The sequence below is a fragment of the Emys orbicularis genome, chromosome 6, assembly GCF_028017835.1.
Source record: "Emys orbicularis isolate rEmyOrb1 chromosome 6, rEmyOrb1.hap1, whole genome shotgun sequence".
NCBI classification, from domain to species: Eukaryota; Metazoa; Chordata; order Testudines; family Emydidae; genus Emys; species Emys orbicularis.
The window spans coordinates 51,242,281-51,267,491 of record NC_088688.1 but is presented as its reverse complement, the minus strand read 5'-3'; the positions used below and the strand labels follow the sequence as shown (position 1 = coordinate 51,267,491).

General features: G+C 43.3%; 1 protein-coding gene across 1 annotated transcript in view; it reads left to right on the top strand.

Moving 5' to 3' along the window:
* The first annotated feature begins 477 nt into the window (after positions 1-477).
* ACOT12 (acyl-CoA thioesterase 12) overlaps positions 478-25,211 on the top strand; it is a 43,341-nt gene continuing 18,607 nt past the window's right edge. Inside the window, exons 1-6 of the mRNA XM_065406757.1 lie at positions 478-613; positions 5,323-5,392; positions 10,357-10,417; positions 11,489-11,590; positions 14,288-14,432; positions 21,889-22,045. Of these exons, the coding sequence (XP_065262829.1) occupies positions 478-613; positions 5,323-5,392; positions 10,357-10,417; positions 11,489-11,590; positions 14,288-14,432; positions 21,889-22,045 (671 nt within the window). The remainder of the gene's footprint in view (positions 614-5,322; positions 5,393-10,356; positions 10,418-11,488; positions 11,591-14,287; positions 14,433-21,888; positions 22,046-25,211) is intronic.

The following is a 25,211-nucleotide window of genomic DNA, read 5'->3' as shown; positions in this document are numbered from 1 at the left end:
TCACTTTTTGTGAGTGATGTTTTCAGAGACCTATCCCGGATGACTCCACAATGCCACTGACAATCACACAGCGCGCTTACCTGGGGATCTGTTGAAGGATGATCCTTTTCAAGCCATGCCCCACCCCCACTCCCCATCCTTGCATGGGTAGCTGAGATGCACCTACCGCCTCCCTGCCCCCCACTGCTCGGAGGCGGCTCAGAGCGGGCGGGCAGCCTGCAGGGACTGCGCCTGGGGTTGAAGTACTTTCCCGTGCAGTGGCGGGGCTAGGGAGGAGGCGGCTGAGCTGAGAGCCAAGCGCAGGGCACCGGCTGCCCTTTGAGTCTCAGCAACGCGGGAGCAGCTCACAACACATTAGCCCGGGGCACGGCACGGGACGGTTCATGTGCGAGCAGCGCCGGGAAGAGGAGGAGGAACCCGGGCTCTGCCTGCCCTCAGCGGGAAGCCTCGGAGGGAGCAGCCGCCCCCGGCGGAGCCATGGAGCCTGCCGAGGGGCAGAGCAGCGGCCAGGTGCGCATGTGCCAGACCATCTTCCCCGCGCACGCCACGCACCGCGGGGAGCTCAGCGCCGGCCAGCTCCTCAAGTGGATCGACACCACCGCCTGCCTGGCAGGTAAGGGGCACCCCGCGCCCAGCGGCCCTGCAGCAGCCAGCTCCCGGGGGGCACTGAGCCGGACACCAGGGCCGAACGTTGGCTGCAGGGGGGAAACTGAGGCACGGAGGGGGACGGGACCTTCCCAAGGCAAATCAGGCGGAGGAGCAGGCAAGGGACCCAGGAGTCCTGACTTCTAGCTCCTCCCTCTTCTGACCACTCACGCGCGGTCCCTCCAGCCCAGCGTGAGACTCATCAGAGATGGGGACTCCAGTGTCTGCTGGGATTGGCCCTGCCTGGGAGCTGAGAGCCCCGTTAAGGACGTGGCCTGCCGGGGGCTCTTGTTAAACCAGCAATAGGAGCCAGCTTGGCTTCTTAGGCCCTGTTGTCCAGCCAGGCTGCAGCCTCCTCCTTCCCCCCAGAGGTGATGGCTCAGACTGGAGCGCCCAGCCATGGGGCTGGAGAGCGTTGTTGTTGCTGTGAAGGAAGGAGCCCATCCTTTGGACTCGTAACCACTTATCCTTGGAGTTGCTCTGCTGGGAACTATCAACGTGACTACACTTGATGGTTCAGAAGGTGTGTGTGTGTGTGGCAGTGGGGATATGTTGCATTAGGCCAGTTACACACAGCTATATTATTGGAAGGCACAGAGACAATTCCTAAATTTACCCATCAAGTAACCATTTTAGGACTTGGATCATGAGCACTGAGAGCCATTGTAACTATATGAACTAGCTATTTCAGCTTCAAAAGTTCTGGTTGTTCATATAAATATCTAATTCTTTTAAAATTCTTACTGAACTCTTCATCTAAGCAATTCCCTGGAGCCATATATTCCACAAGTGAGTTGTAATTTGTATGGAAAAAAATATTTCTTCTGACCCATTTTTAAAATTGTAGCCTCTTAATTTCACGATGTCCCACTGTTTCTTGTATTATGGGAAAGAAGCAGAATTAAATTTGCTCAATTAAACCTTAGAATGAGAAGTGGAGTAGAGGTTTAGATCATGTAAGATTTTCCTGTCAGTCCATTTGGTAGAGTTTTGTCCACTTCACATTTAAAAGTCCCAAGCACTGGCCTTCCACCACTTCCCTTGGAACTCTATTTCACACAGTAAAGAGCTCATTATAGATGCTATGTTTACAGGTATTCTTGTTTTCTTTTAATTGCGTGATACCTATTTACTGCCCTTGTACATAATTTGCTAAATCCTGGTGGATATATTCCAGATCTGCCAATTCTCTCTCTTTCAAGGGCAGCTCCAGCCAATATATGAAGACCCTCTCTTGTCCTCCCTCTTTACTAGGCAATCTTGTGCACGTTGTGACTGAAGTGGCAATCAGGGCCGGCTCCAGGCACCAGCCAAGCAAGCTGGTGCTTGGGGCGGCAGCTTGTAGGAGGCGGCATTCCGCCCAATCCTAGGGCGGCACGGCCACATTTTTGTTTGTTTGTTGTTCCACTCCGGCTGCCCTGTAGGGGGCGGCGGCGCAGAGAACGGGAGCGCCCTGCAGCAAGCCCGGCAGGGCAGCCCTTGGCCTTCCCTCCCCACCAACTGGAGCGGCGCAGAACCCTCCCGGCAGGTGGCGGGGCCGCATGGCAGCGCCTCGCTGAAGCCCTGGCCGCCCCCCTTCTCTCTCTCTCTCTCCTTCCCCCGGCTAGCCTGGGCACATCTGCGGTGCAGGGAGTTGTTTTGTTTTTTTTTGCTTGGGGTGGCCAAAAAGCCAGAGCCGGCCCTGGTGGCAATGTAATGCCAGAAAGGCTTACAAAAAATGTCAACCCATTACAGACTACTGAAAGAGGTCCTGTAGGAAGATTCACTCATGCCAGCAGTTAGGAGTGGATTATTACTCAACTAAAATAACCCCTTCGGATTTCATTACCCCTTAAAATTAAACTGTGTTTGATGTCATGGAGCAGTAACGAAAGAGGGAAAATCCTGGGATCAAAAGAAAGGAAAGTAACAACTATATGGGACATCTAGGTGAGAGAGAAAAGGGGAAGGAGAGGAGGATTACAATGTGATGAGTAGGTAGAGGATTCTGGAAAAGGTGAAGAGAAGAGAGCAACAGTAGAGGGAAAAGGATGAAGGAAATAGACAAGAGAAAAAAATGGGAAGAAAGGAGATAAAAGCACTAGTGGAGTACAGTCAAAACTGATTGACAGAGAAAACCCATTTGCCAGGAACTCTGCCTACATATAATATGATAAGTGCTGCCTTCAGAAATGCCATAGATAGGTTAGAATTGTCAACGGTATTACAGAAAAATGAAGTCGTCCAATTTAAGTAGAAAAAGGGGAATAACAAGTGGAAAGATATGAGACAATGAAAACTGAGATCAGAAGGTTCTGTTTCTGTCTTTACAATTTTAAATGCATTGATTTCCATTTGGAATAGAGTTGCCCATAATCAAACTACAGTATACAGAATATGTGTGTATATACAATATACCCAGGCATGTTTGTAGTTTGAAAACTTAGCTAAATTGATAATGCTACATTTAAAATCTTAAGCAAATTCAACTCTTTGCCATCTCTGCTGTCCATGAACTTCATTGACAGATGGTACTGCATATATTAGCAAATAGTCCATAACAAGCATTGAGGAGATTAGCAGATATCTTGTGTCTGAATAGCATCTCCATATATTGTAGTATTACCACTGTGTAGGCATTTGCAATGTTTAGTGATTTAACAGCTTTATTTAATCTACTATTCATATATAGAAAGATGTGAGGGTGCTGGAGAATTTGTCCTGCATAGTACTCTGAAGGCATGCAGCTCTAGGGCTGCAACTGTTTGCTATTCGTAAACACGCTTTTTATTTCTTCTAAAAAAATAGTCATTCAGAGCTATGTATTCTACCTTTAAACCTGGTGTATCAAGTACTACTTATTTTAGCAGGCAGAAGCCTAATCTAAGAAGGCTTGTTAGATTTGTTAGGTCCTCAACTGATATAATTTATCATATGATATGTTAATTTACATCAGATGAGGATTTGCCCCTATATTTAACTTTTCTCCTCTTTTTGTTGTCCCTATTAGTGACTCTTACTGGAAAACTGTTCATTAGTATCAGAGAAGTAATCCCACCACACACACAATTTATTAATTTATATAATGGAAATAGATTTCAAGTTCTAATGCTGTAAGAGCAAAGGAGTTGTTTTCCTTCTCAAACTAGAAGAACAAATGGTAAAAGTATATGGTCACATGATTACATAGGTATGTCATGTACTTGTCTTGTTATTACCATGAGCTGTATCTGTATACCAACATACACTTTTTTGAGGGAGGGAATCGGTAGGTTGGAGCAGGGGTGATAGGAGAATGGAGTCCTTCAAGCAGTAATATACGATGAACCCAGTTCTTGAATCCTGACCCAGACAAAAATCACAATCATTTAGGATTAAATTCATCCCTGCACAGAGGACTCACTAAGCCAATAACACTTGGCTTAAGTAATGCATAGGGCCCTGTGCAGACCCTCTGAGTGGCAGTGAATTTCAATGGAAGTTTTGCCACTGAGTAAGGACTGCAGAAAATCAAAAAGAAAACTCAAGAGTGTGACATGTCTGCACCCACACGGTCATAGCAGCTAGTGCATGGGCAGAGCTTTATTTATCTTCAGGAGAAAAACAAGTGGGGCTTATTTTAATTGATTGCTGCTTGAAGAATTGCTTTAAAGGGGAGAAAGTGCCTCAGGGGCACCAGGTTGTTAAGCCAAACAAGAAGGAAAAACAGCTTAAGATAAATAAAAATGTGATTTAAATCCCTTAAATTTTCCTTTTTACAATACCCAGAGCCACCTTCCTCCAGCTGCTTTTTGCTGCTTCTGGCAGCTCTAAGTGGCTATAAAGCCAGTAGATCCTGCCACCTGAAAATTCCCTCTTGAGTGATATAGAATGTCCATAGGGGAATCCTTGAGTGATCTAGAGCTTCCATAGTGACTCCTACACAACCACCTCTCACAGTCCCTTGGCATAGGGAGCATGGGCTTGGGTGCTGCTAGGACTTGGTAATCCCTTGCTGCCAAAATGTCAGAAGCTAGGTGTAAATAAAGCAGCCCTGTGACTGTTCTAATTTACACTGGGAACTGTCCTGGACCTCAGTCAATTCCAGGATCAGGAGAGCATAAAGCCAACTTTCCTTTCTCTAAGTCTTGCACCAAGCACTGACTGGCCAGCCCCGAAGATATCTAAGCACAGATAAACAAATAACTCATTTTTGTCAGTATATGTAAATTGAAATGATGTTTTAACTCTCATCAGCATTGTGCTCAGTTGTTTGGCTCTAACCCTTTGTCTGATGATGATACAAATACTTTTTTTTTTTTTTTTACAATGACAGTGCCAATTATACTTTTTTATGAGGTTTTTCTTCTGCAAAGTACTTCTCCTCACTCTTATGTTGGATTGCTAGTTAACCATTTTTAGAATAAGAACACACAATTTTCATAGATTCATAGATTTTAAGGCCGGAAGGGATCCTTAAAATAATCTATTCTGGTCTCTGCTTGATGCAGGCCTGATATTTCCTGGTAAATACTGATTCTGATCCATTTACATCAGTTTTTACACTCGTGTAAATTTAGGGGAGTTACTCTGGATTTACACTGACATGACTGAGAGGAGAATCAGGACCACTGTGTTTTACAATGTATGTATATGTGAGATATTTGCAGCCGTATATCTAGTGTAGTAATTCTGCACCTTATCTCTCTCTCTTTGAAGCTGAAAAACATGCTGGTGTATCCTGTGTGACAGCGTCAGTGGATGACATACAATTTGAAGAGACTGCCAGGTAGAACCCTGTATAGTAATTATCAAACCTTATCAGTTTAGAGTCCTCTTTTTCTTTTCTATTTAACAGAGATTAACCAAGGCATATAAAATCTGAGATAGTGGTTCAATGATTTCCCTACAGGCACAGGGTTCATTCTAGAAATTTGCCAACGGTGCTTGGGCTTAACTCGCCCATTTGCTGGAAGGCAAAGATCAATTTCACAAAGTCTAAAATAAACTGTAGTTACTTTTGACCCTATAAACTAGAAAACAGGTCAGAAACTTAAGGCCCAATGACCTTTGCCCCTGGTTAAAATGAATACTACGAACCATTGGTTATTCCTTTTTGAATGAGGAATACATTCAATTATAGTTGCTGTGCGAATTTTTGATAGGTGCAAGCTCTCTTTCAATTTCTTTCTTTTCTTTTCATTCGTTCTTCAGCTGGTTACAAGAATTATCCATGTAGCAGAAAGGCATAAAAGAGGAATTTTATATTTGCAAACTCTGTATGCTTAGTGAATCCACAGGATAGTGCAAGGATTAAAAAATCTTTCACTTCTGCTTTAACTGTTTCTCAGCCCGCGAACTAAGATTTCTTAAGGCTAAACCCTTGCGCTGTAAGTGCCAACTGTTTGCAGTTGATATTAACAATGGGGAACATCCATTAACTCTTTAATTGTTTATTTTTTAAAAAGGCATTGTTCTTGTTCAGATTCACTCCCATTTTAAAAAATATAGGTAGCAAATTTGCTCCTGCATTATAAGAGTCTGGCCCACTGCACCATTAGTGCACTGAGCCGGGACAAAAATGTACTTTTGGATGTAGCTAGGTTAAAAAAAAAGGATTAACCCTTGGAACACTGCCATCTTTTAAGTGCTGAGTTGTGATACTGAATTCTTAGAAGGCAGGATATATGGAATGGGCCCTGTTTTCAGAACCGTACAATAATAATAATGACTGTTGCTCGTATTCGAGTATGACTAAAACTAGAAATCAGTTTCCACATGCAGGGTTCAGGAGATGTGCCAGGCCAAGTTGGTGTATACATTCCCTCCTACTGTTGGCCAAGGTGGCACGATAATATTCTGTTACTTGTTCTGCTTCCTTTGTAGTGGAGTGCCAAGCTCGCCTGTCATGGGCCATATCCTCCCATGTCATTAAGTCCAGCCTGGCAGACTGTATGTGCCACTTGCTGCAATCCTTGTAGCGAAGTTTGCAATTATCACAGTTGCACATACAGCTGGGTAATTGTCAGCAAGATTGCAGAAGTGGTGTAATTGCAGTAACTATTGGCAATTGTGCATTCAGAATAAGCACACATTTGTGCACTCATAGTGCTGAATATGGGGCCTTCTAAACCCAGATTCACCCAAGGACAAGAATAAGATTGATAAGAGACGTGCATAAACATTGCCACATGGAAGAGACCTAAGAGGTCCTTGACTTCCCGGACAAAGCCAGTCTCAAGAGTCCTCTTCCCAACTACAGTCTTTTCCATTTTGCTTTCTAATGAAAAGCACTTCTCTGGAAAGCTGTGATCAAAAGGTTCTACTAACGAACTAAGCATCACATTTTTCTCTCAGGTACAGAGATGCCACCCTCATGGACTTCAATGGAATTTTCACTCTTGTAACTGAGAGCAGAATTAGCCCCTAAATATTTTAACTGTGTTTCAGCTATAGATCAGTTTTAACATCCTGAGTGGAGTAGTGCTTACTATGTGATGCGCTGAACATGTATAATTAAGAAGATTGAATTAAACTTCTCGTATAATTAATAACTATCCCCTCTAACCTTGATTATAGTGTATAGTGTTTCCTGCTTTAATGTTTCATTCACTTACATTAGCCTACCAAATCTTTTGGGAAGAGGTATATATTCTGTGACTACTTCTGCAACTTAAACTGTATACTGGGAAAGTTAGTTTTATGCCAAGAGAGAGAATGAATTCCTGCTCCTTTTCTTTTTACACTGTGTGAGTTCATAGTAATAGCATGAGCACTGTCTGATTTAAAATAATCTGATTTAAATTCTTTTATTGACCAAGTATCTCTACCCAAACCTCCCAGTCTAGTACATTCAGGGGTGGCTCTATGGTTTTTGCCGCCCCAAGCACGGCAGGCAGGCGGCTTTCGGCGGCGCGCCTGCGGGCGGTCCACTGGTAACGCGGATTCGGTGGCATGCCTGCGGGAGGTCTGCCGGTCCTGTGGCTTTGGTGTACCCGCTGCCGAAGCCGCGGGACCGAAGGACCTCCCGCAGGCATGCCGCTGAAGGCTCCCTGACTGCCGCCCCCAACACGACCGGCAGGCCGCCCCCCACGGCTTGCCGCCTCAGGCACGCGCTTGGTGCGCTGGTGCCTGGAGCCACCCCTGGGTACATTTCAAAATGTTCCAATCAATGAAAATGCAATGTTCTGTGGCCAGTGTTCTTGAATATCCATTCAAATGCCCAGGGCCATCCGAAGAAGAGGCAGTTTCTTGGAGTCCCATTGTTTCAGAGGCCCTCTGTCTGAGGCAAGCTTTGTAACTCATATATCATATATCCCATTCTGAGAGTGGGACCATCATATATCATATATCCCATTCTGAGAGTGGGACCAAAGGAGAAGGCAATTAATTTCTTCTTTCCCCACCTTTCCAATAAGGTTTCATATTGCAAAGTCTGCCTGATAGACACCCCACAAATCAGATTGCTAGAAATGCTGTGACCTCCAATGTCTGGGCAGGAAATTAAAGGAATCTACCTGCACAGCATATTACAAAAATGAACATAATGAGGATGATTTCACTGCTTCTAAAAATGTCATGGAATTAGCCTGTGATATCATTTCAGAAATTGGCCTCTAAAATGACTGAACACTAGTCTGTCTGCCATATTGGGAAACGGAAGGGCGACCAACTTGAACCTCTTCATTTTAGCAGAATGAGAGAGAACCAGAAAATCAGAACCAATCAGGAGGCAAGCCTGCACTGGCCTGTGCTGTACAGTAGGAGGAGCAGAGGAGTTTTGTGCACAACACCCAAATTCAGTTTATGCAAATTTCTGCCTGGGACACACACACCTGACCAGTCCTTTGGTTTCTCCGGGGTTGTGCCAGGGTGCATAAGTAGGAGAGGAAGGTGTGACATGAATGAGATTGGGGGTGGCTCTGGGGAAAACTGCTTTGTGCCTATCCTGGTTTCCAGATTCTGGGACCCAGTGGCTATTTTGACCCACATAAATTAGTTCTGCCTAGTTGCAGGACTCACAGTGATTGTAGAGTCATACTTCAGTCAGCTGCTGAGGAGCAGTATGGAGAGCAGGACTAGCACCTACTCAAGGACTTATATTTGCCTTCCACACAGACACAATTTCCTCCATTTTTTGCCAGTGAAGAATTTGGCCCTTTCTGATGTCCCAAAAGATCCTCAGATTAGAATATAAATGTTACAAAATCAGCAAAATAATTTGAAATTATTTTTATAATAGAGACAAGTTTCACTGAAGGGAAAAATAGAGTTATCATTTAGAAATAGAATTGCTTGTCAATTTCCTGGATGAAGCATCCTTTTATGGTCTCTTAAGCAAAAGATTTTCTGACTTTAAAGGCACACTGTCAAGATAAAAATCATATTTTTAAAAAGTCTCCTTATCTGTATTATTAGTAACAGACCAAATTGTTCAACAATGTTCTTAACACTCACAATATTTAGTTGTTGTAAGGGTACTCATGAATTTCTGATTTCTTCCTTCAATCATGTGAAGTTTTGCCCTTATCCAAAATGGCTGCCATCTCCCATCACTGTCAGTAGCAATAAAGCAACAGGCAGCTCTTAGCAAGATGGCTATTGCCTTCCTTAGGCCTTTGCAGATGAAAGTGATGCTGTCCCCAACAAAGATGGCCACCATCTTCATTGTTTCTAGAGCTGGCTGAGACTTTTCCATCAGAATGATTTTCCAAAAGACTGGAAGTGAGATGATTAATTTAAGAAGAGCCTTAGTTTAACCTAAACAAATTTGCTCCATTTACCATTTCTTCCAAGTTTAATTAATAAACACACTGGGCCAGATCCTTCTATAGTGTAAATGCATCTAGCTCCATTGACTTCAATGGAATTAGGTTGATTTACTAAAGCTGAGGATCTGGCCCACTGTATCCTGTTTATGCACCATTGCATACTTTGGGCTAGATCCTCAGCTGATGTAAATCAGCATAGCTCCATTGAAGTCAATGGAACTATGCCAGTTTACATCCACTGAGGATTTAACTAAGTGAAGAGACAGTATTTGCTATTTAAGGTTCTCTGTTGGAATAGCAGCCACAGAGGAGGCATGCTGCAGCCCTGTCCCTGTCCACAATTTGGAGAGTGCATTCCCAGGGCATCACAGAACAGAGCCTGTGGGAAAGAAAGTGAATTCTGCCCTATCAGCCTATGTATAGCTTGAGAAATGAGATACCAGTACCCACTTGTGCAATTGTGCATATATGTACACTCACTGATTTAACAAACCTCACAAGCATATATGCCTGTGTACTTAAAAATGGAATCCAGTCTAAAGTTTCTGACTGGACTTGAGATTGGTGTATAATAGCATAATGGTGCATATAGGTATATTTCTAATATAAAGGTACTCTCTTATTAAGTCTATACAGTTTTCTGAATAACTCCAGTTTGGTTCAACAGCTTCTTTATTGAAGTTCCCAGTAAAGTTTGATTTGAGAAGAACTTCTACAATTAAATACTTGTTGTTTTTGCACATAATTTACTGGCCTTGTGCATTATCAGTAAAAAGTGCATTGGCATGTAATATTGATTACCATTGGTGGTATTCCATTATGTTACACAGATGGATCACTGGAATGACAAATGTTTATACAGCCCGACCCAAAGCCCATTGGAGTCAATGGAAGGGCCCCTGTTGACTTCAGTGGGTTTTGGATCATAGTGCAGTTCATGTAATAATTGTGCAACTTAATGAGATGACACTTGTCTTAACAGAGTTGGACAAATTATCATCATCAAAGCAAAGGTAAACCGAGCATTCACTACTAGCATGGAAGTAAGTGATATTAATTTCTCATTTTTATAATTATTTCTTTAACAAATTGCTGCACAGAGAGGCAGGAGGAGAAAAATAATGGAACAAGATTCTACCACTGTAACTTTACTATTGTTAATTTCAGAAGGGGCTTAATGAAGACTCTTAAATAATGTGCATCATCATTATATGAAACAACTGCAACTAAATGATTTTTATATTTCTATAGCACATTGCTGTCCTATGAGTGAACTATGCCAGACTAACATAAGGTCCCCTGAAGAGGTTAAGGTCTAAAGGCATTATAATACAAAACAAAATACAAAGTGGGGTAGATAGTCAATATTGGCCCACTCCAAGGCCCATTGACCTCAATAGGCTTTGTATCAGGGTCCATGGCTAGAAAGGCTCACAGAATAGGTGGATTTCTTAATGTTTTTGAAATACATGATACAAAGATCCTTATCTCAGATGTGTCAATACCACTTATTGCTTGTGCTGTAAAAGACATGGCAATGCATTGCTCAGTCACTTACCTGAAATCAGAACTGAACCTCAAGCGGTCTCTTCTCCTCTCTGTGCCCCTATGCAATTTCCATTAGCTTTAATGGGAGTGATGTGAATGCATCAATGAGAGAATGTATTCCAAAGTGTTCTAAAAATCCTAAAGACCAAAGATGTGATGCATGTCATGTCTGTTTCAGATGAACTAGTAAAGTATTTCACTAGTCATTCACTTCACATTGTATTTTATAGACTTGTACAGATTTTTGCTGATGCAAGTCCTACTGCTTCTAAAGATTCAAGCAGGGTACTGAAATGGCACATAAGTAAATGGAAGTAATAGTTCATAAAGCCAAATGTAAATGTCTGTACTATTTTTAGAGGTGCTACTAAGCCTCTGTTTACAGATATGTTGCCATGGTTTTAAATATTCATGAAGTGTATTGATGATACTAGGGCCATAGTGAAAAATCTGTGCATTCTACTCCTTTAAGATGTAAGCTCAAGACAACATTTAATTCTGCAAGTGTTGTGACTTGATGTCTTATCTAGAAATTAACAATGTGGTAACTTTCTTTTTCTTTTTAGGTTGGTGTCAAGGTTACAGTACAGGATATCTTGACTAGTGTTCAGAAACTTATTAGTGTGGCTTTCTCTACATATGTAATAAGACCAGTTGGTGATGAAAAGGTATCTCATTTAATTCAGAGAAATCTTGGCATGGAAAGAGATTTTTTGTGAAATGTCTCTTGTTTGATTATTGTGAAACTGACACACACACACACACACACACACACACACACACACACACACACACACACACACACACACACACACACACGATATTATCCACTCATTTCACATGAGGGCAGAAAAATAATGTGAAGTCCAGACTGTAAGAAGATTTTAAAGACCTTCTCTGTGGCCTCATGACAGGCTATTTTTCTGCCACTTTATAGGTCCTTACTTTTTAATTTTTGCAAGTTCTTCCTTACTAGAATTGGCATCTTTATCCCAACTTTACTGACAGAGTTGGTAAAACAGATATTTCCAAACATAAAATGCCTGAGAAAGGTTAGAGGCTAAATTAATTGGTTAATGTTTGAACATTAAAGTACTATATAAATGGTCTGTATTATTATTTATTATTGGCTTGATCCTGTGCCCAACCCCTTAGCTCATGCATCTTTAGCTCAGCATTCCAAACGGGTCATTTCAGGATGAAACTGGTGATGATTAACTAAGATCAGCTTCAATGGGCAGTCGTTCAAGCAGGACACCTCAGTTCAAAATCCATCAGAATTTCAGCATTTGGAGCAAACAACTATAACTTTTTATACCTTTTTAAAAGCCCACTTATTTATTAGACTTTTGTTGTTGTTGCTTTGTGGACAAGTTTGGGAAGAGGGAAGAATGACTACCTAGGGTTACCATGTTTAAGGTTCCCAAAAAGAGGACACTGCTGGGGGGGGGGGGGGGGAAGAGCTGGGAGGGGCTACAGTTGGGGAGTGCTGGAAGGGTGTGTGTGTGTGTGTGTACTGAAGGGTATTTGAGAGGTGCTGGAGGGAGCACCTGGGGGATGCTGGAAGAGGTGTGTGTATGTATACTGGGAGTGGTATTTGGGAGGTGCTGGAGCAGGAACCTGGGGGGTGCTGGAAGAGGTGGGTGTATGTGTATTGGGAGTGGTATTTGGGGGGTGTTGGTGGGGGAACCTGGGGTGCTGGAGGGGGTAGCTTTGTTCTCATTCTTGAGGTAGGGGGCAGTGTCAAATCTGGGGTGGGGTGCTGGAGCAGGAACCTGGGGCGGGGTGCTGGAAGAGGTGTGTGTATGTGTACTGGGAGTGGTATTTGGGGGGTGCTGGAGGGGGAACATGGGGTGCTGGAGGGGGTACCTGTGTTCTCATTCTTGAGGTAGGGGGCAGTGTCACTGCTGGGTCTGGCTCAGACCCAGGACACAGCGACAGCCATCAGTCAACACCTCCCTGCAGGGCTCTCCCTCTCCCCAGAGCTGGCAGCATGGGATCTGGCAGCTGCGAGGGACTAGTCAGATGTCGATGCAGGGGAGGGACCAATTGGGGCTCTCTTTCTGAGTTGCAACATCTGCCCCACAAAAAATGTGGACATTGCCTCTTATTTGAAAAATCCGCCCAGACAGAAGGTGGAGGATCAAAAAAGAGGCAATGTCTGGGAAACCCCAGACATATGGTAACCCTATGACTACCTAACTCTGCTGGGAGGGAGGACAATTTTGTTTTAAGAAAAAATTGGCAAGATTCTGAGCAGGGATGGAAGTGGAGGAAAGGAGGTGGTTTGAGAAAAGAATCAAAGGCAGAGAAGTGTTAGCAGGGATTGGTGATACTAACATCCCTCCAGGAAAAGGTGGCAGAGTTGTTTAGAAAGGGAGAGGGCAAGGCTGAGAGAGAGAACATGAAAGGGGGTAAAACTGGTGTAGCCCCATGCCCTGCTGACGTAGGTCCAGGGGAGAGGCGGTTTTGGCCATATGTAGTGGCTGGTGGCTAGAAACACACCAGGTTCCTGACAAAGTCTCTAAGTTTAAGCCTCTAAGTCGACAAGAGGATTTGGGGTGGAGGTACAGTGGAACCACTGTCACTCACATGGAGCAGCAGGGTGTTGGCTCTGTTCTTGTTGAAGCTTCTGGGCCTAGGTGGAAGGGACCAGAGAATAGGTGTGGATACAGAAAGCAGCTGTTCCTTGCAACTCAGCTGTTTTTGTCTGTCCCCTGTTTAGATAACATTGTTCAAAAGCCAATGGGCTAGATTTTCAAACCGTTTGTGCCACTAAACTGACCAATTCTACGGATAGGGCCAGGCATAAATGGAATTTGCACATGCTTTGTGTGTGAAAAGGGAAATACACTGGGGGCAGAAGGGCTTCACATGCAGAAGAAGAGTGTTGGGAAAACAGCCTGTAAAAGTGTGCTGCTATGGCATTTGCAAAGGAGCATATCCAAGCGCAAGTAGTGGCAGGGGTGCAAATGTGCGCCTGGGACACAACACACAATATTAACTCCTCAGACTAATTTGAAAATGCATTTCCAGTTTTGTTTTCTGTGAAGCATTTTAAACAAAATAGGGTTTGGTGAGTTTCTTGGATTTTTAGTTTCTCAAAACAAAAACACCTTGTCATTGAATTTTGGCAAATGGCTCAGGACTAAAAGTGAAAACCTAGATATTGCATAATCACTTGAACTTTAACTCTTTCCTTATCTGTAGTAATATGACTTGCTGTACTGCAGAAATTACAGTAAAGAGTTCTAGAGGATGCTGATGCCAGCGTACTTTTTAAATGGCATTGACTCAAAGTGCGATTCAGAGCACACTTAGATATGATTATACAATCACATGAGAGCTTCTTTTCATTTGTGTAGGTTAACTTAAAACCAGTCAAGCTTCAGTCTCCACAAGATCATCTGGAACATAGTCTGGCTATTGAGAGAAGAAGAATACGACTGGACCATGAACATGTCTTTGAGACCCTAATGCAAGAGAGTAATATGGAAGATGGTCACTGTGGTCAGTAAAGCAGACACAACCAGTAATTATGGGCAAATGGAGGGGACCAAAACCAAATAAAAACCTTTGAGGATAAGACTCCAGAGGCTAGCAAGGGCCAGGTTTGTGAGGGTGTGGGGGACAGCAAATCTCCATGGTGGTTCTCTCTGTCCTTCTGTCCTGCAGGGATTCCAGGTGTAAGGTTGCAGGATCAGGGCCAAAGTGTGAGTTGATCATTGTTTCACATTTACTTTTCACTTAGGGTTTGCCCTTCATCAAATTGAGTTAATCTGGTTTGAAAACCTTGCATACAGACGATGCAACCCATTACTGTGAATTAACTCCGCGTTTATTGGGAACTCTTGCAAAGTGGACTAGATATACTTCAAATTGAATTACAGTTAGATCTTTTGTTCATGCGCATGCAATCACTGTGCACCACTTTTATGCTTTCAATGGCTCTCCCACAGTGCTTTGCAGGTCAACTGTTACTGACCTGTCCTTTTATTTGTGTGACCTCACTTCCCTATTGTCCATAAGTTTCCAGGATGACCCTTCCCCCCCGTTAAAAGCTGGCACAGAACCAAATTTTGCCACTTTGCTCATCGATCCCAGTATATCATTATTTTGGCAATACAACCACATAGCACTGCAGAAGCCCCACAACATGCCTCACCCAGCTGCCTGGAGCTGTGCTGAGATCCTGGATCTCACAGCCACCTGGGGAGAAGCGTTAGCTCAGGAAGCTCTTGTGGCGTGCCACAGGTATTAGGACCTTTGTGTGGACATTGCAAAGCAGATGTCCTAAAGGGGTCATGACTGGGACGCCGACTGGATAAAGAACAAGCAGCTCAGAAAAAAGTGCATTGGAACGAGGGATAAGAGGAGACAATCTGTTAGAAGACATGTGACCTGACCGTTTTTTGATGAACTGGACACGATTCTATACAATTATAGTACAACCCGTCCAAGATGCTGCCCACACTCTTTCCCCGCACCAAGGATGACTGGCTTGACCCACTGGTGGCTGAGCAGGAGGATGCCCCCTGAGAGCCAGGATCTTTTTGTGCCTCAGGAACCTGATGATGACCAGCTGGAAAGTGAGCTTCAGTCCTGCCTTGCTATAATGGACCCTTCCATTGGCTGAGCCCAAGTCCCATCCAGAAATCCGGGCCGGGACTGAAGAGTCAGGTTCCCTGGAGGGAACTACAGCATGTAAGCAGCTATCTTTACAATGTATTATTTATTATTATTGTTGGCTGATGTGAGCTAAGAGCCCCCGCCTTCCTCCCAGTCTCTCTGTTCTGTTTCAAAATGGCACCCACCAGCATGGTGCAATCACAGAATGTACCCTGTGCCTCTCTGCTCCCCTCCAGCAGCAGATTCAAACACCGAAAGCATTCATTTGTGCAAAATTCAACAGTTTATTGAGACAGGGCTTACAGGAAAAGAAATTTCTTTTGGTTAGTTTTTGTAGTTTTCATGAGATATAAATGCACACTGCATGCTCGGTGAAGGCACAAAAAAATACTATTCTTCACTGAGGTAAAAATGCTCTGTAACATGAATTCTAGTTGACAGTCATTGCAGGACTCTATCTGTTTTTCTCTATACTTTCTCCATGTCCGCAGGGGAGACATAGCTGAACTTAACACTGAGAAATAGCTCAATTTTGTTTCACACATCCCTCCCCCAATATAGTTTTCCACCCCCTTCATTCCTGCAGCACTTCTGGGGGGACCATCCTGGTGAATAACTTCACAATGTATTTCTCTGATCTGCCCTTTGCCTTTTTGTATAAGACCAATCTCTGCCTCCTAGTCACCTGCCTCAGTGTAACATTATCAAGAGTCAGGATAGCTTAATGGTCATACAGAAGGAATTACTATCCAGATCCTGCCCCCCATGAGCCTCCCTTTAAACCTCTACTCCCGTAGAAGTGCATCCAGCACACAAAACTGCAAAAACAAACCTGGAACAAACCACTCATCCCATCCCTAACAGCATGAAAGCAGACACAGTAGACTGAAATCCAGATGCATTCAGCACCTTCATAAGAACATAAGAATGGCCCTACTAGGTCAGACGAAAGGTCCGTCTAGCCCAGTATCCTGTCTTCCGACAGTGGCCAGTGCCAGGTGCCCCAGAGGGAATGAACAGAACAGGTAGTCATCAAGTGATCCATCCCCTGTCGCTCATTCCCAGCTTCTGGCAAACAGCATGTAAGCAGCTATCTTACCTTCCATACATTCACACCACTTACCATCTCTGAGGTTCCCCCCCAAATTGTAAGAGTCTCAGCGGGAGATAAGGTCACATATACCTACTAAAAAAAGCTGTCATGACTTGTCTGTGACACAAACAAACAACTGTTTTTCCCCCCTACTCCCACAATCACAGCACCTGCAACTCCCAGACCATCAAGGACAGGGCCTCTGTGTACTGCTGACAGGCTGGCCAACCTGAAGGAGAGAAAAAGGAAGACGTGGGACAGGATGTCAGAATGGCAGAATCACAGGGGAAAACCAGGCTGGCTAGGAGGTAGAGGCTGTACATGAGGACCCAGAAGGAGAAAGAAATGCATCTCTCCCAGAAGATTGTGGCAGTGGCCAAGGACAGTGTTGCAGAGGCCAGGGAAAGTGTGGCTGCATCCCAACCCACTCCACCCCACCATATGTGCAGGCCTCTGACTCAGAATACAAACAGTAGGCATCACTGGCAACATTCCTCTCAGTATTTATGTTTTCTGTGGGACACCTTGCTGGCTGTTCAAACCTCTGAGCAAGTCTCCACCCCTTGCGCTCAGCAATATTGTGCAGAACACAACAAGCAGATATTATGGTTGGAACATTTTTTCCCTGTTGCTTCCAACCTATTCCATAAACAGCACCTTCTGCCTTTCAAAGGCCAAAGGCACACTTGACCACCATTCTGTACATGTGTTCTGTAAGTTGCCCCATATAGCTTGGGAATGCCAGGTGTGCAAAGCCATCAGTAATGTCCTGGGCCTTCCCCATCCTGAAGTTCTCTTGCTAGTGCTGGTCATCTCAGCTCTGCCGAATGATCTTCTCCCATCAATCTACACTGGTTTCCTGGGTCCCAAATAGCACTGAATGCTTGTTGGCGATCCAGAAACTGGTCCTCTTGTTTCAGCAGCTTTGCATCGTCCTGTTCTTCTGCCTCATCCTGCTGCCACCACAGTAGATTATCCTGCTGCTGCTGCTGCCGTAGAATATCCTCCTGCTCCCACATCATCCGCTTGGTGGTGAGACAGGTGGATAGAAAACTGGCTAGATCGTCGGGCTCAACGGGTAGTGATCAATGGCTCCATGTCTAGTTAGCAGCCGGTATCAAGCGGAGTGTCCCAAGGGGTCCTGGGGCCGGTTTTGTTCAATATCTTCATTAATGATCTGGCGGATGGCATGGACTACACTCTCAGCAAGTTTGCAGATGACACTAAACTGGTAGGAGTGGTAGATACGCTGGAGGGTAGGGACAGGATACAGAGGGACTTTGACAAATTAGAGGATTGGGCCAAAAGAAACCTGATGAGGTTCAACAAGGACAAGTGCAGAGTCCTGCACTTAGGACGGAAGAATCCCATACACTGCTACAGACTAGGGACCGAATGGCTAGGCAGCAGTTCTGCAGAAAAGGACCTAGGGGTTACAGTGGACGAGAAGCTGGATCTGAGTCAACAGTGTGCCCTTGTTGCCAAGAAGGCTAATGGCATTTTGGGCTGTATAAGTAGGGGCATTGCCAGCAGATCGAGGGATGTGATCATTCCCCTCTATTCAACATTGGTGAGGCCTCATCTGGAGTACTGTGTCCAGTTTTGGGCCCCACACTACAAGAAGGATGTGGAAAAATTGGAAAGAGTCCAGCGGAGGGCAACAAAAAGGATTAGGGGGCTGGAGCACATGACTTATGAGGAGAGGCTGAGGGAACTGGGATTGTTTAGTCTGCAGAAGAGAAGAATGAGGGGGGGATTTGATAGCTGCTTTCAACTACCTGAAAGGGGGTTCCAAAGAGGATGGATCTAGACTGTTCTCAGTGATACCAGATGACAGAACAAGGAGTAATGGTCTCAAGTTGCAGTGGGGGAGGTTTAGGTTGGATATTAGGAAAAACTTTTTCACTAGGAGGGTGGTGAAGCACTGGAAGGGGTTACCTAGGGAGGTGGTGGAATCTCCTTCCTTAGAGGTTTTTAAGGTCAGGCTTGACAAAGCCCTGGCTGGGAAGATTTAGTTGGGAATTGGTCCTGCTTTGAGCAGGGGGTTGGACTAGATGACCTCCTGAGGTCCCTTCCAACCCTGATATTCTATGATTCTAAGTCCAGTGCAGAATTCATCTAGCTCTGAGTGCTGTAATACAGCCCAAGCAGCCTGTGCATATTCATGCCTGCCATCACAGCGGCTCACAGCATTGGTGTGGTCTATGCTGGCTGACAGCAACTATAAACAGTGCGAGACAATGGGGCAGAGATAGAGAAAATATGGGATTTTATAAAATGTGAACCAACATGGCTTCCCACAATTCACAGTGAAAACAATCCCAGGACGCACAATGCTCCGCAGCAAAGCAACGGACCATGGGCTATCCCCAGAGAATGCCATGCCCTCAGTTCGCAGAAAGCTGCCTCCATGTGTTCATATGATGCGGATTGAAAACAGAACAGGCATTCTGTGTGCACACTGTTGGAATGACTTGAATACAGCGAGTTACCTGAGGCTCATAAAAGCACATTGGCTTAAACCCCTTGTGTAGATGTACCCTTACTTTACAGGTTTAGGGTTGTTGTTTTTTAAGGGTTTTATAGAATTCATTCATACTTCAAGCTGAATTTTGCACTGGAGAAATAAGTCCAATAGCACCAGTTAAGATACACATAGGAGGAGAAATCCATTTGGCTTGATGCCTATAACTTTCCAAGAAATCAATAGGAACTATGTGCATGTGAGGAGATTGCTCTCAAGAAACAGAAGAAAAATTCTTCAGCATGGTAATCTAAATCCTGGCAGGAAAAGTGCAGAGCACTCGTGACCAAAAGGAAAAACTGAAGCCTAACTGGTTTCTTTCTTCACCTAGATTTGCCTTTATTTCCCAAACTTATCTCTGTCCTGAAATGACATGAATCGAAGTCGCTGTATTCCCTTCCAAAAACATGAAATTATTCACAAATGTTTAAGAAACTTTCTAGTATTTACAGTATGAAGTACACATCTCTGTTTATGAACTTCAGTCACAAATAAATTATCTACAGAGAAAAACAACATCTATTATAAATATAATACCTGCCGTCACAATTTAATTGGGTTGTGCGAACTCAAGATGGACACTTTACATTGTCATGGTGATCCCTTTCTGGTAGAAAACTAAGACCACCAAAGAGCAATCAGAGTGTGGTAACATTCAGTCTCCACGGCCCTAGCTGCATTAGGGAAATTGTCTAGATATTTTCTACAATTGAACACACCAGTTCAACATCAACAGTGACATATAGAAAGTAAAATAGGATCAAAAATGAAATTAGTATATGTGAAGATTGTTAGCTTCCAAATATATACAAAATACATCAAGCAAGAAAATGAAGTTTGTCTTGTGAATGCAAGTTATACAACTCCTTAAGTAGGTCCAAAGTGCAAGGTAATCAGACATCCAAATGGCTATTTGATGATCGTAAATCACAGTTTACTAGGGCAGAAGCCAAAGACATAATTCGTGTCTCATGAAATCCTGTGGTGCAGGTGTCGTTGCATACTTGGAATGACTTACACATCTGATACTTGAAACTATTATATCAAGATGTAACTGAAAATACAAAGACTTTTTTTTAAATTCAGAGCACCTCACAGTCAAGGCCCTGATTCAGCAAGGTACTTAGCCCACATGTAACTTTAAGCAGTGACTTCAGTAAGACAACTCACATCCTTAAAGTTATGCATATGCTTGAGTACCTTGCTGACTTGAGACCTAAAAGACTGTGACCTTTAAGTCATCACCAGGGCCGGCTCCAGGCACCAGACGAGAAAGCATGTGCCTGGGGTAGCACATTGTAAGGGGCAGCATTCCGGCCAATCTTGGGGCGGCACATTCTGGCCGCTCTGCCGTGGTTCTTTTTTTTTTTTCTTTGGCAGCCTGGTCCGCAGCTCCGGAGCCCCTGGCCAGCTCCCTGCACTCTGCCAGTCCCAGCCCAGCCCTGCAGGTCCACGGACCCCGGCCCGGGGGGGCAGGAACTAGCGATCCCCGCCGCTCACCATGCCGCTGGGCTCCCCGGGACGCGCCATTCCCCGCCGCCTGCACCGGCCTCCGCCTCCCGCGCTGCTCTCAGCCCGGCCCAGCCGAGCCGCTTTAAAGGAGCGGCTGAGCCAGCACCTCCTGCAGCCCCTGGGGGCTCCGCCTGCTCGGCCGGGAGAGGCCCGGCTGCAAGGCGCCGCCCTTCATCCCCCTGCGAGCCGCCTTGACCGCCCTCCACGCGCTCCCTGCGGCTGCTGTTTTTTTTTTTTTGCTTCAACAGTCCAGCCACCCTTTTTTTGCTTGAGCCGGCCCTGGTCATCACGCACAAGCTGCTGGGCGCCAAATTCATCCCTGATGTACCTTCACTGAGTTACACAAGAGTTCAATTTATCCCTAGATTCTTAATAAGACCTTGTATAATATGCATATTTATGAGTATGTTTACATACTTATGGTGAAAATACACATGTGTAAGTCCATTGAAATAGTTTCAATAAGAGAATGCTAAGGTTGTATGGTTAAACACTTGAAAGATGAATTGGCAAAGTTAATGTGCACACAACCCTAACTCTGCCCCCAGTGCATGGCTATTCACTATAATACAGTATTTAATGAACACACACTATTTCGCAAGTAATACAGTATAACACGATACAATAATTTTCTACAACCTTAAATCCACATGTATAGCAATTTTTAGTACTGCAAGACATTTATATCAAAAGTATATAATAAACTTTACTTACTTATAAAACACATTGCAGGTTAAATAGTGCAAGCAAGAGTAATAATGAAAATTTACTGGCATACATAGATTGCCTACATTTTCAATTAGGAGAGCTGCATAGCTGTCTGATACCCTGAACGTGTGCTTTTAACATAGGTTTTGTATGAAGGATAGCGTCTCATCCCTCCCAACAGAATTTGATCTGCCACCAGGGTGTTCTGTTTCTCTCCATTCTGCTCCCTTGTCAGACAAGAGGCTGTGGTGCCCTTGCACCTTGGCAGAGCGTCAGGCTGTTGCTATTATTGAAAGAAGAAGAAGCTTTTTGGCTTCAGGCACTCCCTGATGTGGGTTTGGTGGTCATTCCCAAATGGCAATGCAACAGACATTTTTTTTTAATTGTACCAAAAGCCGATAGATCCCTACAGTGATGGGGAAAGAGTATATTCCCCTCTTGGACAGCTAATAACTCTACTTAATTAACTATCCCATTAATATATTGTTACCATGTTTCAGATAATGTAAGTGACACAGAGGAAGATACTATTTCAACTGATCTAACCCATGTGCAGAGCATTGAACTTGTCCTGCCTCCTCATGCAAACCATCATGGAAATACATTTGGTGGCCAGATTATGGCGTGGATGGAGACAGTAGCTACTATTTCAGCAAGGTACTTTTCTGTCTGATGGCTTCCTATATGATTCGGAAAAGACATGCTGTGTGGAAAATCAAAAGTACTCCAAATCCACCATTTTAATGTTAAGGTCATCACAGAGTTTAGTTACAAATGAGAAGTGAAAATAAACTCTATTGTGATCTTTCTTCCTATTGAGGTGCAGGGGATGTCTACATATTTATATATAGGCTTTTCTATGGCACTTATTTCCAGAACATCTGAGTGCTTCACAACACTGCTGAGAAATATTGCTATCTCCTCTTTACAGATGGCGAACTGAGGGACAGAGAGATTATGTGATTTGCTTGAGGCTTCAAAGCAAGTCAATAGCAGAGCTAGAAATAGAACCCAGATCCTGATGGCTAGTGCAGTGCCTTGACCACAAGAATATCCTTCCGTATATGGTAAAATCTTCAGGCCCAGCATCAATGAAATCGTAAAATGGAGCAGCTGCTCAAGGACAGTCTGCAGCCCCCTATGCATAGCAGAGATGAACTTGAGTGTGGCCAGTGGGTCTGAACAATGTGAGAGCCACTACCAGGAAGTGAGGATGGGCACTGGCATGGGAGTCAGTAGAACTGAGTTCTATTCTAGCCATTGACTCGCTATATTATCTTGGGTAGGTCACGTAACTTCTCTGTCTCTCAGTTCCCACATCTGTAAAATGGGAGCAATAATCTTCCCCAGCATCCTTTGTGAAGTGCTTTGAGATCTACAGATGAAAAGTGCAAAGCATTATTGCTACACCCTGTGGGTTCATTAGTGGCTATGGCCCAACTGAGCAGCTGCTCTGCCTTCTGCCTTTAGGCTGGAGGGTTCCATCACCTCAGCCTTGACACTGGTCTCCCACACAAACAAAGCTTCTTTGTATGTGAGACCTGAATTTCTATCAGAATTCCCCTCACACACCACCTGACCTACTTCATTGCAGGGATGCTAGCAATGTGTTTGTTTTTTACTTTAATAAGTAAATGCCATTCCTTTTCCTTATTCATGTAATTTTGATTCATAGCCAGTTAGTTTCTCTATAGTTCTTAGATAAACAGCTCATTTTATTAAAATTAGAAAACACACTGATTTTACATCAGTGTGTAATTCCATTGACTTCAAAGGAATTACTCCTCATTTACGCCAGTGTACCCAAGACCTGGTCCAAAATATCAGGCTCTGCTTCCCTTGGCTATGTCAATGTACAACTAACCTGAAAGTTAAAATAGTTTATTTGGAACTATGAATATTGAACATAATTTATCAGGTTGAAACTTTTAGGAATAATAGCTCATGGCAGAGACAATATTGGATGGAAACAGAGCTTGTATTTTATGCTTGAGAAATAGCTGCCCTCGCTACAAACCTTTTGTAAGGCAACAATTAGCTCTGACCTTTGTAGGTATCAGTTAGAGTTGCTATGGCCACAGGCTGAGATGGGGAAAGCGGGGGATGCGGAGGGGAGGGGAAAAAAGCAATACTTGAAGAATAAATTTAAAACACCCATAGAAAGGTTTTTCAAAAGGTTATGTCTCCTTTCTAAAAATTGTGAAAGTAATTGAGCAGCTTAAAGACAGTACTGCAGTAATTGAAAATCCATTTGAACCAGGGCTGTCCTTTCTGATATTTTATATGACCAATAGAAGTATTCAGAGCTTTGTTTTCTTGGAAAATAGAGCTTAATATTTAGGAAAAAATCCCCCTTTAAAAAAATCACATCCTTTCGTCCCCTTGGTATTTTTGGTAATGTTGTATCTTTACTGTGAGTGTTGTAAATGAGATACCCATTTAGCATTTTAAATAGGAAGAGCAAATTGTGTTTAATGAAATTACAAAGTCATTTAATGTATTAGTCTATTATAAAGATGCTCTATTCAATTAATTAGCAACAGATAATTGTGTGCATTTAACAATACTGGTACATTAGTTTACAAAGAGTGCAATTGAATTAAGAGCTGAGACTACTACAAAACTGTGTCATTTCTAGGCTAAAAATGTGTATGATGAAATTCTGTATTCATATATGTATGCTTTTCTCACTGAATTTGATGGGCGTTTCCTGCACATTCATGAGGGCAGAATGTGACCCTTTAGAGTCAGGAAATAAATTGCATTGTTGTTATTATTTATCCTGCATTAGCCCCAGTGGGGCTTAGGGCTGTGAAGAACAATAGAAAAGTCCCCCTACAAGAATTTACAAACTTAAAAATCACAATCCTGCAATTACTTAATCACAAGTGCAATTCTGAGTAATCCTGTGGGGCTCCAAAGCTCCAATGGGACAACTCAGGTGAGCAAAGTAATGCATGTGATTAAGTGTTTTCAGGATCAGGGCCTAAATTGAGAAAAGAGAGACTAGTGAGTGTAATAAACAACAGAAAGGTATGGGGAATGGAAGGATGAGGTAAACAAAAATAATAAGAGAATTTATATTAAATGAATATACCTTTAAGCCTTGATTTTTAAAAGTTAGGCATTCAACTTTGGATTTCTGCATGGGCAGATGGCCAGTGGTACATCTAACTGTCTTTTTGCATTTTTAGAAACTCAGTTCCAAGACTCAACTTCAGTAGTTGCATGCAATTTTTAGAAAAAAGACATATTTCCTTAGTGTCATTACAAATTAATTCAGGTTGCAGCTGAGTGAATTTTTAATTTATGTTTCACATAATCATATACTGCACAAAACTATATTAATTTCTGATAAATGTGAAGAAACTATCAGAGGTAAAAAGGATGTATGGACTGAAGTTCTTTCATAGATACATTGTCTTTGGCCCTGAGCAAGTTTCACTAACTCGAATAGGACCAGTTTGTGAACTCTTTACTCACACTGAACAATATTTTACTCCAAAAGTAGCCCTGTTGAAGTGAGTGGGGCTCTTTAAGAAGTAAGGTACTACTGAATGAATGAGAGTAAGGGGTTCATAATCTGGCCTAATATGAGATTTATTACAAGTAGAGGCTTAATTAGTTAAATGTTTGTAAAGTGCATTGCAAATGAAGCAGCACAATAGAAGTGGTATTATATTTTGAGACCCAGATTCTGTGCTGTTATATAGCTGAACGTGCTGTCATTTATGAGAAGTCTAGGGATTAAATTAGGCTTGCATTGTGAACTTCTAATTTGTGTCGACCTCATTACTTTAAGTATGCCAAATAATTCTGGGCT